The 14,257-nt window shown below is 35.0% G+C and overlaps 1 protein-coding gene across 3 annotated transcripts in view; it reads right to left on the bottom strand.

Annotated features, from left to right (window-relative positions):
* Nucleotides 1–6,427: 6,427 nt before the first annotated feature.
* The window catches only part of LOC115212385 (protein-glutamine gamma-glutamyltransferase K), a 427,663-nt gene continuing 419,833 nt past the window's right edge, over nucleotides 6,428–14,257 (bottom strand). For all 3 annotated transcript variants that reach the window (XM_029781270.2, XM_029781286.2, XM_029781278.2), the window contains 2 exons: nucleotides 11,776–11,912; nucleotides 6,428–6,683 (listed from right to left, as the gene is read on the bottom strand). In XM_029781270.2, the coding sequence (XP_029637130.1) occupies nucleotides 6,524–6,683; nucleotides 11,776–11,912 (297 nt within the window). In that variant the 3' untranslated portion in view covers nucleotides 6,428–6,523. The remainder of the gene's footprint in view (nucleotides 6,684–11,775; nucleotides 11,913–14,257) is intronic.

Here is a 14,257-nt window from a genome sequence, read left to right as displayed (position 1 = left end):
CAGTGAAAAAAGGCAGAAATTTTGTAAATAATGTGGTTGAGTCACTTTAAAACATTGAGCAGGACTCCCAAGGGAGTGTTCGATTCCGTTTTGCAGGTCAATCATTTTATTCCCACTTGGCATTATTTTTAGAGACACATGGATGCTATACAGTCTCATAATTTTTTTTTATCAGTGATCAGGTGTCTTAAAAAATACAATGATCAGACATTATATCCCATTGGTTGTTATACAGAGAATGAAATTGCTTTCGCTATATTTTATAATTTGCTATATGCGTGTAAACATTCGGTGTTACAAGAACGAAAAAAGATTTAATTCATACTAAAAACATAGCTTGACAATGAAACCGCTCCCATAACTGAAACAACAACAGTTGGAATGTTTCAATATATCTGTTGTTGATATACTGTGGTATGCATTATTATCTACATTTATTCTACGACATGTACAAATGTTATTGATATGGTTAAACATTGACTTCTCTGTAGTTCTTACTAAGCTGAAGTTTGTCCAATCAATAATTTGTCCGACCATCAAAGAGTCGAGGTTTTGTATTTAAGTTAACAGTAAATTGCTAAGTTCATAACCAAGGGTCATATATTACTGATTCAATTCACTTAACTGAAAATAGATTATATGAGGCCGTACGACGTCCACTAATACAATGAAAGTAATGACAATACATTAAATAAGTACAGTTTGGTGTCTTCCTATGAGCAAAAAGATATACGATATTCAAGCTGTTAGCTTCAGGCTCAATTTGGAACTGTCTTGGTCAGCTTTACTTTTGGATACAAGCTTTGTTCTGATTACGGTTACTTGTGATGGTTAATGTACTATAATCCGTGTCAAGTTAAGCCCTACATGTGCAAATGACAAACAGAAAGATCACCTATTGAGCTATGGAGAACTTCATGGCGGCATAGCGCAGTAATTACTATTTGATTTGTGAAACTCTGTGTTAGTGTTTTGGACAGAATGTCTCACGGTATCTTTTCTAACTTTCTGCAGTATGAGTTCAAATCTCGCCGAGGCCAACTTTGCTTTCATTCTTTCTTAATTGATAAAATAAGTACCGAGCCAAGAGATGCATTGTTGGAACTGTTACAGGATCGAATGAGATGCCATGCGGTTTCTGTTTCGGCTATTTCCCTTCTGATAGTAAAACTCACAATGACACTTAGCTTTATCGGCCCAAGTCGGCGACCTGCCTCTTGGATAAATATCAGTGGCATGGAAATGGATTTGAATATATAGACAACTGGTAGTCTTCATCGAAAGCCCTTTTCTAGGTCTGCACGTACATGTGCAGATGTTAGGTGAACTTTGATCGAGGGAGGTGCTACACACACACACACACACACACACACACACGCACATACATATATATATATATATATATACTATATATTTATATAAAGGGAAAGTTTACGAAAATAAACAAAAGACGAAGGCAGGTGGAGTACAAACAAATAAATGTATTAGTATAGCGCTCATGAATAGAAAAAAAATATATAGCAACTATACTTCATATTACGACTTAGTTCTCATTAAATCAATAACCATAACCGCATCGAATTCAACCAGAAAATATTTTACGTTAGGGAGGTTTTTTGGGTTTCTTTTTCTTTTTGAAGCGGTTACAGTAACCTTAAAAAGAGATTTTTGACAGTACAGGGTGACAGTACAGTTGATTAAATTAACGTCAGTGTATAAATGCTACTGTTAGCATATAACATCCATATTTTAAGATAAAATGATGAAATTAAATATTGTAAGACACCTATAAGTGCACCCTGCTGTTTCTACCAACTCAGCTTCATTTGATACATTAATCTTAATTAAGCACTATATTAATATGCTATATAATATTAATTTAACATGCTGTGTACTTTTACATTAGAGGAAGTGCGCAGTTTAGTTGTTAAGGGTTTTGCACATATGTTTGTAAGATTGAAGTTTCGATTCCTGGAGTGGGCGACGTGTTTTTCACCCTCTTGAGTAAAACACTCCAGCCCACCCAGGTGGCTAAAATGAGTAATCCTGTGACAGACCGGCGTCCCGTCCATCGGAGAAAATACACGACACAGAATCCTTCTGTGATAGTTTTACAGCGTTACTGCATGAAACGATAAGCTCTTATTGACACAACCCTGCCTGCTAGTTTCCATTCGCAGTCAATTCGCATTATACACAACGTTAATAACTCTGACAAAAAAATCATACACAACTTAATCCATACATTTCCTTAGCTACTAAATTTGTAGAGCAAGGCAGATGAGAAATATACTTCCTACTTGAATAGGTCACGTTTTTGTCGAAGTGAACATTCCCAGACATAGTATCTATTTTCTGCTATTAGATTAAATGAGGCATTTCATATTAACGACTCTTCTAATATCTAATAAGACTTTAATCCATAAGCCACAAGTTGGTCGCTTCTTACTTCCTTCAGTACATATATTTGTTTGCTTTAGGAGGCTCCTACAACGAAAAAAATATTAACGAATATTCTTTTCTACTCTAGACACAAGGCCCGACATTTTTAGAGAGGGGGCCAGTCGATTAGATCCACCCCAGTACGCAACTGGTACTTAATTTATCGACCTCGAAAAGATAAAAGGCAAAGTCGACCTCAGCGGAATTTGAACTCAGAACGTAAAGACAGACGAAATACCTATTTCTTTATTACCCACAAGGGGCTAAACACAGAGGGGACAAACAAGGACAGACATATGTATTAAGTCGATTACATCGACCCCAGTGCGTAACTGGTACTTAATTTATCGACCCCGAAAAGATGAAAGGCAAAGTCGACCTCGGCGGAATTTGAACTCAGAACGTAACGGCAAACGAAATACCTATTTCTTTACTACCCACAAGGGGCTAAACACAGAGGGGACAAACAAGGACAGACATAGGTATTAAGTCGATTACATCAACCCCAGTGCGTAACTGGTACTTAATTTATCGACCCCGAAAAGATGAAAGGCAAAGTCGACCTCGGCGGAATTTGAACTCAGAACGTAAAGACAGACGAAATACCGCTGAGCATTAACGCTCGGCGTGCTAACGTTTCTGCCAGCTCGCCGCCTTGGTAGTAAGAAATATTTGAGTAACAACGACAACAACATGGAAATTGTTGTGTTATCTTGAAAACACTTACTGGTCTCTAATTTTTCGAGCAAAGTACTCCTCAACGAAAGATAACTGTTAGACAATGATCCTTCGTTTCGGAGTACTCCGATAAGTAAGCAACATATATTTCGAAAATGACATAACAATCTCATTCTTCTTATTATCGTTGCTTTTTAAGGCCTCGAGCTGGCAGAATCTTTAGCACGCCGGGTAAAATGCTTAATATCATAATTAACAGCGCATGACCTTAATTTTTGGAATTTTTTAGAATTTTTTTTCAGGTCGAGTAGCCCATCCCACTCAAAAGGTCCCTGAATAAGGATTGTTTAAGGATGTTGAACGAAACACCCATGTTTCTGAAGGTGAATTATCCAAAGCCCAAAGAATTCCTCTCAACACATGGCTATGATGCTCCCCCACTAATTCTGCTCGTGATCAGAGATGCACGTAGCGTTAGCCACTAAGGGACATGCTCAACTGGTTAAGGTCAAGCAACTGACAAGTAAATCTGTGGTTTTGAGCAGAATATTTGCTGTAAGCCCATCTTTTATACCAAGACAAAACAATGTAAATGATAACACCTTCAATCAGTTAAGATAAGAAGCCGTGAGAGCCAATGCTTAGTACTGCATCAGGGCATTATTATTATTATAATTATTATTATTATTAATTATTAATGATTATTATTATTATTATTAATGATTATTATTATTATTATTATTATTATTATTATTATTATTATTATTATTATTATTATTATTATTATTATAATCATCATTGTCATTATTATTTAGGTAACGTGCTGGCAGAATCATTAGCACGCCGGATAAAATGGTAAGCGGCATTCCGACAGTCTTTACGTTTTGAATTCAAATTCTTCCGAGGTCAACTTGGTCTTTCATCTTTTCTGTAATCGACTTAACCCCCTTTTCTGAAATTTCTGGCCATGTTTCAAGATATGAAACCATTGTTTTATCATCATCATCGGAGTGTTTCAATGTGCAGACAAACGGAAGTATGTGCCCTAAGCACATAGTTTGTTTTGCTTTATTTTGATGTTTTTTTTTATAATAATGTTGATATTAAAAACCCAGTACATCTGTGTATTGCTATTTTGTATATACAGACACAGTAGACTCTGAGGAAGCTTGTGATTTTGCCCATCTGCAAATAGTATAGCAAAAAGTTCAGAGACGAACACATTTAACATCGTGAGGAATTCTTCATCGGAATGAAATTTATATCCACTATTCTGACCTTTTTGTATTTTCTGTATGTTCATGAGTGTGTGTGTGTGTATAAATATACGTATACACGCACACACACATATATTAAGAAACATATAGATAGACAGAGAGAGAAAGAGAGACAGACAGAGCAAAATGGCTAGATATTGTATATGTATAAGCGGTGGTAATTTGATGTGAATTTTAAAGCAGATATATTATGATCATGCCGAAGGGAATTGTATGGGAATTGTATTTGCTTCCAATTTTATTATTGCTATTGATATTATTTTCATAATCATCATCTCAGATATCATCTTATAACATCCGTCAAAGATGATGTGAATTTTATACTCACATCGTTGTTTTGTATGCAAAATAACGTTGTACATGTGTGTGTGTGTGTGTGACTCTACGTGTGTGTGAGTGAGTGTGTGCATGCAAGTTTGAATATTTTTGTGTATATATTATAAATAAATTTATAGATGTACACATGTATTTTATAAACATCTATAATTTTTGATTTATGTGATATATAAGGTTGTCCCAAAAGTTCGTAGAAAGTCTTGGAAAATAATGGTCTTTATTTTGAGGAATAATTTTTGTTGTTTTTGTTAGTACTTGGCGAGTAAAAATTCAATTTTCGCAAGTGTTTACGAACTTTTGGGACAACCTAATATAATCCGGTCGAAACGTTAAATCCACATTCTTTCTTACCTTTCTGACCGTCCAATAACACTATACTTGTTCCACGTCCTCGCGCTGTTGTGTTTTCTCTTTGTGTTTTCATGTTTGGATTAACTTTATATATATATATATATATATATATATATATATATATATATATATAGAGTAACCACTATGTGGTCGACTCTTGCACTAAAAATAGATCCGCTAGGTTTCAGCCACAAAGAATTGTTTCCGATGAAAGTTAGCACGACTACTAGCGTATACTATTTTTAGTGCTAGAGTCGACCACATAGTGGTTACTCTCTTATATTTATGTATAAAATTTATAGTATTCTTTGTTTTTATGCACTAAGCCACTTGGTGTTAAATGGATGTACTATTAAATTAGTATCCAATTTTCTCGCCCTTATTAGTTGATTGTATATATATATATATATAGACGCAGAAATATGCATTTAGATACGAATATAATGTATGTATATATGTATGTATGCATGGGTGCATGCATGTATACATCATCAAAATTGAGCAATGTCACTGGCAGTATATGAGCAACAAAGTTAAAAACTGTTCTATCTAATGCCGCACAACACAAATTCTTGGTTTATGAAGATTTTTTCCACTTCTTGTAGTAAATGAGAGCAGCGCCTTACGAGTATCAAAATAATCAAGAATTCACCAAAGCTGACATACCATTAAGGAAAAGGACAGGCTTATATTTTGGAGATAGGAGGACAGTCGTGGAAATGTGTTTCTACTTCAATAGGCGTTAACAGCACGACAGTTGTCACAGCTTATCTCCAGAAACCAAAGTACATAGGTATATACAAAAGAACTAGAATACATTTATTACTTAGGTAATTTATATAAACACATACAAATATGTATATCATGTATACACACACACACACACACACATGCATATATTAATATTCATAAATTTATGCCGATATGTATAATTACATATATGTATAATATAAATATATAATTGTATTTATTCATTTGTGTATATATATATATATATATATATTATATATATATATATTATATATATATATATATATGTATATATACACATACATATACTTTGTGTATATATTATATATATTATCAAATTCATTGCTATATATAGATATAAAAATATGTATATATATAAATATGTAATGAATATATATATATATATATTCATTACATATTTATATATATACATATTTTTATATCTATATATACCAATAAATTTGATAATATATATAGATATATACACAAAGTGTATATATATATATATAGATATGTAATGAATATATTTATATATATATATATATATATATATATATATATATATATATATATATTATTTATAAAAGATGTAGTTGTAGGTTTATATGTCTTTATTTCTCCATAAGTGAACATTTATAGTATTTGTATTAATTCTTAGAAAAATTAATTCTTGTCAGCCAGGTGTAATTTTAACTGGCTTTTGATTCTTCCACAACATCTACCTCAATGACACCTGTGATGTCCACAATTTGTTTGCAGTAGAAATTGGCAATCACTTCTTTTCTTCCTATACGTCGAGCTTTCAGTTGAACCGTTTCTCTGAATTCTTCACCAGGCGCAATTGCTTTCCTAAAAAGGAAATAGAAGAAAATGTAAAAAAAAAAAAAAAATTAGAATCACAAGAAGGAAATCAGTTTTCGCTTATACTTTACGTGCACGCGCGCATATACACGTATATACACATACATGTCTGATGGAATGCGAGGAATGTATGAAAGGAAAACATTGATCATGGCACTAAGTCATAAGAGTGGCTTCGAACATTTGGGATATAAGAGATTTGTCAGTGAGATTTGTCAGTAGTTTGCATACCTTTTCCTCTTGAAATGAAGTCAACTTCAACTTTTATTCCTCCATGGTCGATTCATTAATAGCCAAGTACTGAATGTGGACTGAATTCTCTCCCACCATCGTTTGTCAAACAGTGCAGAGAGACAAAAACACAGACACAAAGACACACACACATAAATATATATATACACAACGGGCTTCTGGCAGAAGACGCTCGTCCAAGGTGCCACGCAGTGGGACTGCACCAGGATCCGTGTGGTTGGCAAGCAAGCTTCTTACCACATATCCACGTTTGCACCTATACGCTAAAAGCACTCAGTTACATTCACTAAGTAGACAATATTCAGACTAGTAAGGCGGCAAGCTGGTTGAATCCCTTGCCTGCCGGGCAAGACGCCTGGTGGCCTAGCGGCATTTTGCCCGTCTTTATGCTCTGCGTTCAAATTCTGTCGAGGTCGACTTTGTTTTTGTGCCTTTCGGAGTCGATAAAATAAGTACCAGTTGAGCACTGGCCTAGTGGTTAGAGCAGCGGATTCGTGGTCGAGGGATCGCTGACTCCTTCGCCACAACTTTCTCTCACTCTTTCCACCTGCATCTTGCAGCTCACCTGCGACGGACCGGCGTCCCGTTCAGGTGGGGAACCTATACGCCAAGGAAACCGGGAAACCGGCCCTTATGAGCCAGGCATGGCTCGAGAAGGAACAAACAGCAACTGGGGTCGATGTAATCAACTTAACCCCTTCGCCCGAATTTGCTGGGCTTGTGCCAACGATTGAAATTAATATCCAGACCAGCGGACGATACACAAAGACTAACTGAGGAAAGAAAATGAAGTTCTTTAGCATGTAGTGTATTCTGAAGACCATTAATAATGTTGATAAAGCTAAATTGTTATGACTACGAAGTGAAACTGTATCGCTAACTCAGCTCATCAGAAGCTAAACTCTATGAGGTTCAGAATAAACTGAACGAGTTAGAGAGAATGAAGATTGATTTTATCGGTTTTGCATTTTCTCAAAGCTTCTCAGCTAACGGTGATATAAGTTTAGCTTAAAATTAAACCAAGTCGTGATCTCTAATCAATGAGAATTTATCTCTTACTTGTTAAATAGCATTATCTCGTGTTAATCAACATCTCTTAACTGCGAAAACTGCGAAACCAGTGTTAAGTGCGTTCGGGTTAAGTATGACACATGAACTAAACAAGCTAACAGTTTTCAGAGATATCAACCACATTTCGATGATAGGGATATGAATGATGTCGGTAGTATGTTAGAAGGAAAGAATGAAGATGAAGACGTAAGCTTTGTTTCGGGTTATAACCTTTATGCCTCCATACGGAAATGTCACGCGAAATACAATAATGTAGTATAGATTATAAAGTGGCCAGCCTTAATTTCCTTATTGTTAGAGATTAGGAATAGAACATTAAATATTATCAGATAAAGTGTGAGAAGCTTAAGAAGGAAATATATAGAGAAAGCCAAACGAGAGAGAGAGGTAGAGATGAAGAATGTGTTTCTGAGGAAGAAAGTGCAAGTGTGAGATAAATATACAGGAAAAATAGGAGAGCGGGGGAAAGTGGGAGAAGGAGAGAGGGAAAGAGAGAGAGAGAGAGAGAGAGAGAAAGAAAGAGAAATGAAGAGAGAGGCTAAGAGCGATGTTGATGGGTAGTTAAGAAGGACGAAAATGAAGCAATGAATGAAGAAAATCTGGAAAAATAGAGAAAGGTATTGAAAAACTACGAGTAAGGAGAAAAGTGGGGACCGAGAAAAACGAAAATGAAATAAGTGTAAATAAGGGGTAAAAGAGAGAGAAAGAGGAAGATAGATAGAGAAAGAGAGAGGGGAAATGAACGAAGGAAAGAGATGCATATTGGGAAGAAAACTGAATATTATTGCTGAGATTAGAAGTTGTAGCCCGTGATATTAAGTATTTTAACGAATGGTTACCGTATAAGATGCTTGAACATGAAAAATCCCGCACAGACACTGATCACACAAACACACATCCGCAAACATGAATATCCATACACACACACACACACACACACACACACACACACACACACACATATATTGTGTACACAATATTTTACACAAGCGAAATTTAACGATAACCAGCGCCGAGCAGAAACCAATTGATTGGTTTGACATCATTAATCTGATGTTAATGGTAAAACAACATATGCCTATCGAATAATTGTCTGACAACAGAAGTTAAATATAATGTCAACGACAGAAGCGAAACACTCGCAGAAGATTTAAATGTCAGCGAAGAATGACATCAAGAAAGGACAAAACAAGAAAGAAAATAATTCAAGGATGAGGAAGCGAAGAACACGAAGAAGAAGAAGAAGAAGAAAAAAGAGCAAGAAGGACGAACACCAGCAACAACAACAAAAGCACAAAACATAGAAATAGATGACAGATACCAGCAATTGTCTCGAATATTCTGATTTATTCTATGATAAATGTATACGTATCTGCATTCACGAAACATATATATGAACATACACACTCACATATACATGTACATACATACATACATACATACATACATACATACATACATACATACGTACGTATGTATGTATTTATTTATCTATCAGTTTTATTGGTAAACTGACTTCACATTTAAGAAATCTGAGGTAGTGTTTACTATGGAAACCAAAGCAAAATACTTTCTCCTCAACAAAAATGTTAAAGATGGTTGGTGATTTAGAAAATCAAAATAGCTGTCCAAAACACACTTAAAAGCTAAAGAATATGCATAAGAAAACAAAAGCAAGCCACTGTTAATGTTATACAAGCGAGACAATATGAAATTCCTGTGTTAGCGCAACTAGCAGTAAAGAGTGCGGTATGTGCCAACTCAAAATTAAAGAAAGTGTTACAGAATACATCACAAAAGACAGTATCTTCTTGCTCGTAAAATTTATACAAGAAATGACAAGGAAGAAAGTGACAGACATTTGGTTTGGGAAAATACAGATTGGGTTTCTATATGCTCTCGAAAGTGGAGTTGGGAGGTACTGTAGTCTATGTGTTACTTGTTGTGTGCTTCTTCGAACCGTAATGATTATATAGAAGTTTGTTTTTGATACTTAAAACTAAGGGTGAGATACAACGACAGGCATAGGTTATGTGCTACACGCATGAATACAGAATGTTAGTGAATGGGCAAGAAAAACACGAGGATGAAGATCGAAGATTTCGTTGCCAACTTTGACACTTGATTCTTTGTTATCTTCGTGCCAACTGGAAGCAGATAGTTAGAACAAAAGCGACATACAATAGTACGGACCCTTGACTAGGCTCTGCATGAACATACAGATCCTAATGTCCTCCGAAGATCAAACAGCTATGCAAGAGTTATGAGAAATTATAGGAAAGTATAAGAGGGCAGTTATAGTGATTTCAAATTTTGGCACGAGGCTAGCAAATTCGGGAGGAGGAGATAAGGTGATTACATCAAGCCAGTGTTCAACTGATACTTATTTTGTCGACCCCTAAAGGATGAAAGTTAAAGTCTACCCCGGCGGTATTTGAATTCAGAACGTAAAGTCGTAAGAAATGGCTCTAAGCATTTTCCTGGCGCAGTAGCGACTCTGTCATGTCACCGCCTTAGAGGTCAGATATATTGGCTATGTAAAACAGAAGATACAGTCCATATGGTCATGGCAACAAAGTATATTTGAAGGTCGTGTAACCAGAAGAAAAGCAATAAAAAAGGCTGTGGCAAATATCAGCTTAAGTGGTAACATTAGTAAGCTTTTGAAGTGAAAACTGTCTCTGCTGGTGGGGCTACTTCTGCTTTCATAGCACCATCAATCATAGCTACACAGATGGCCACACTGGAAGTGGAGACTAACGAAATCTCCTCATCCACAGTGTCATTCATCAACACCAAGGAGTCTGTGAGTAAGTGGTCTGGGAAGATGTGGGATGCTCTTCTCCACCACAGATCCGGTCAGAGGTTCTAAGTAATAATTTATTCTCTTCGTCTAGCTGTTGCTGCTACCACCACCACCACCACTACCACGAACACAATAACATCACCATCACTACTACAGACTTGATGGTGATGTGGTAAACTCGCTGACAACGAGATATGCGACCTGATATAATTTTTGTTTGAAATGGGTTGATTCGATTGGGGTACTCTTCAACATCATACCATCCTAATATCATCTATCTATATACATAAAGCCATAATTTACGCATACAAAATATTCGGATTATTATTTGATTTCTGTTTATTTAATATGTATTCTTGCAAAATAAAGTGGAAAGCCGGTAGAATCGTTAACAAGCTGAGCAAAATGCTTAGCGGCATATCGTCCGTCTTTATGTTCTGAGTTCAAATTCTGCCGAAGTCAACTTTGCTTTTCATCCTTTCGATGTCGATAAAATAAATCATCATCATCATCATCATCATCATCATCATCATCGTTTAACGTCCGTTTTCCGTGCTAGCACGGGTTGGACGGTTCGACCGGGGTCTGGGGAGCCAGGAGGCTGCACCAGGCTCCAGTCTGATCTGGCAGTGTTTCTATTGCTGGATGTCCTTCCTAACGCCAACCACTCTGTGAGTGTAGTGCGTGCTTTTTACGTTCCCCCGGCACAGGTGCCAGGGGAAGCTGGCAGCGGCCACGATCGGTTGGTGCTTTTTACGTGCCACCGGCACAGAAGCCAGTGAAGGCTGCGCTGGCATACCAGTTGAAATCTGGAGTCGATGTAATCGACTTAACTCCTTTCCCGAAATTACTGGTCTTGTGTCAAAACTTGAATCCAATATATATTTCTGAAATACATAAACAATACATTCAAACTCTCTGTTCAAAATTGAATTTAATCTTTCCGCTTACTTTATTTTAATTGAAGGCACTCTTTGCATTCCAGGTCCTTCGATATTCAAATGGCCTCCAGTCAATGGAATAGTCAATGTATTGGTGAACTTAACAAGAACATCAAAAGCTTTTCCGATAGGAACCCTTGTGTCAGACTGAAATGAAAACGAAGTGAAAATAATTATAGCATAAAAGAAATTTTAGTTTATCGTCGCCAATCTCTCTGTACATTTGCATTCATTGAAATTTTAACATTTAGAAAAAAATTAAGTAATGAGATAACACGTGCGCATTTGTAGCATAGATTCAAAATTTCCATAAACTCTGTTAACTTTCAAGTGACGCATCACGGTGATTCATGTAGCTTCCATGAATTCCATTATTATAATTGAATCAAAGACATTTGCTTTTACAAAAACATTTGACAATTAGGAAAATATGTATTAGACAATATACACTAGATACTACTAGATAATATAATACTTCATATATGTATATACAAACATACACATATATGTATATACACAACCATATACATATACATACAGATATATATACACACATGTATATATGTATATATATATATATATATATATACATACATACCGACATATACATATACACACATATACATACACACATGTACATACACACATATCTATACATACAAATACATGTATATACACATGCATGTCTATACACACAAATATATACACACATGCATATACATAAATATAGCAAATATACACATACACACATACATGCGCTTGCTTCTACTCTAGTAGATTCTTCAGATATACACATCCGCATACATATATACACATATATAGCCATACATATATATATATATACATATATATACTTATATATATACATATATCCATATATATATAACTATATACTTATAAATATATACATATATATACATACATATACATAGATAGATATATATATATAGATATATATATATATATACACATGTATATATATGTATATATACGTGTATATATGTATATAGATGTATACATATATATATACATATATATAGATATATACATGTATATTCATATATATATATATACATCTTTATATATACATATACTTATATATACATATATATATACTTATATATACATATATATATATACTTATATATACACATGTATATACATATATATATATACATATATATACATATATACATATACATATATATATATTCATATATATACGTATACATATATATATACATATACATATATAAATACCTACATATATATAAATACATGCATATATATATATATTATATATATATATATATATATATATATATATATATATAAATATGTATATATATACATGTACATACATGCATACATTTATACATATATATATACATGCATACGTATACTTATATTTGTAAATGGATGTATTCATTCACATGCGTCTTTAACTTCCCATATTCGGAAATGTAGATGTGATATATCTTGACTTTGCAAAGGGCTTTAATAAAGTTTATCATAGGATGATATGTCAGAAACTCCAGAGAATTCTTAAAAGGCAAAATCAGGCTGTAGCAGCCAACACAGCCCTCTCCAGGGATATATTAAAAGAAGGTGGATTTCCTCAGGGAACTCTATTGGGGCCACTGCTATTTATGGTGGCTCTTTCAGACATGCCATCAGTTACACAGTTAGCCACACTTACTAGCTATGCCGACGACACAGAAGCAGTACAAGCAGTCAAGGAACTTTCTGATGCTGATTCCGTCGTGTATTTGCTCGCTCAGTTTGACAACAGCCTGCGCATCGGTATTTACCGGGGGGTTTAACCTCTAGATTTGTGAGACTCATAAATACCACTGTTAGGACAAAATTAACACCCATAGTGACCCTAACGACTAAAAAGATTTTCTTGCCCTTATATAGGATCTTTTTTTCGTTTTCTTCCAAAGGAGTTGTAGCTGTAATTCAAATGGGCCAGCCTTGTCATATTCTGTGTGAGGCTGAATCTCCTTGAGAACTACGTTAATGATATGCATGCCTGTGGAGTACTCAGCCACTTGCGAGTTAATTTTATCCTCGTGTGGCAATGAAAAGTGAATGTGACATCCAATAGTTGCTGTCAACTTTTCTTTGGATCTATGTATCTACTGTCTCTCTCACTTTCTCTTTCACTTCATCTGTGTCCCTCCTCTCTTCCGCTTTTAATTTAACAATGTGTGTATGTATCTATTTTTCTTGCGATATGATAAACATTTTAAAACACAAAACGAACGCCTTTACCATTCACTGTCTCTTTCACTCTTTCTCTCTTATTTCCTCTCTGTCCTCCTCGCTCTCTCGCTTTGCCACCCACTTCTTCTTTGAAGTAAGTGTGACACACTCGACGGGTACGTGAAAAAAAGAACAAATTGGCATATTAATATTATTGATAATAATAATGATATATAGCCGCCGGAATGGGTGCGTAGTTAAGAAGTCCGCTTTGCAACAGTGTA

This window comes from Octopus sinensis, linkage group LG1 (assembly GCF_006345805.1).
Source record: "Octopus sinensis linkage group LG1, ASM634580v1, whole genome shotgun sequence".
Classification (NCBI taxonomy): Eukaryota; Metazoa; Mollusca; class Cephalopoda; order Octopoda; family Octopodidae; genus Octopus; species Octopus sinensis.
Note: the sequence above shows the minus strand (reverse complement) of the source record. Positions and strands in the feature narration are given on the sequence as shown.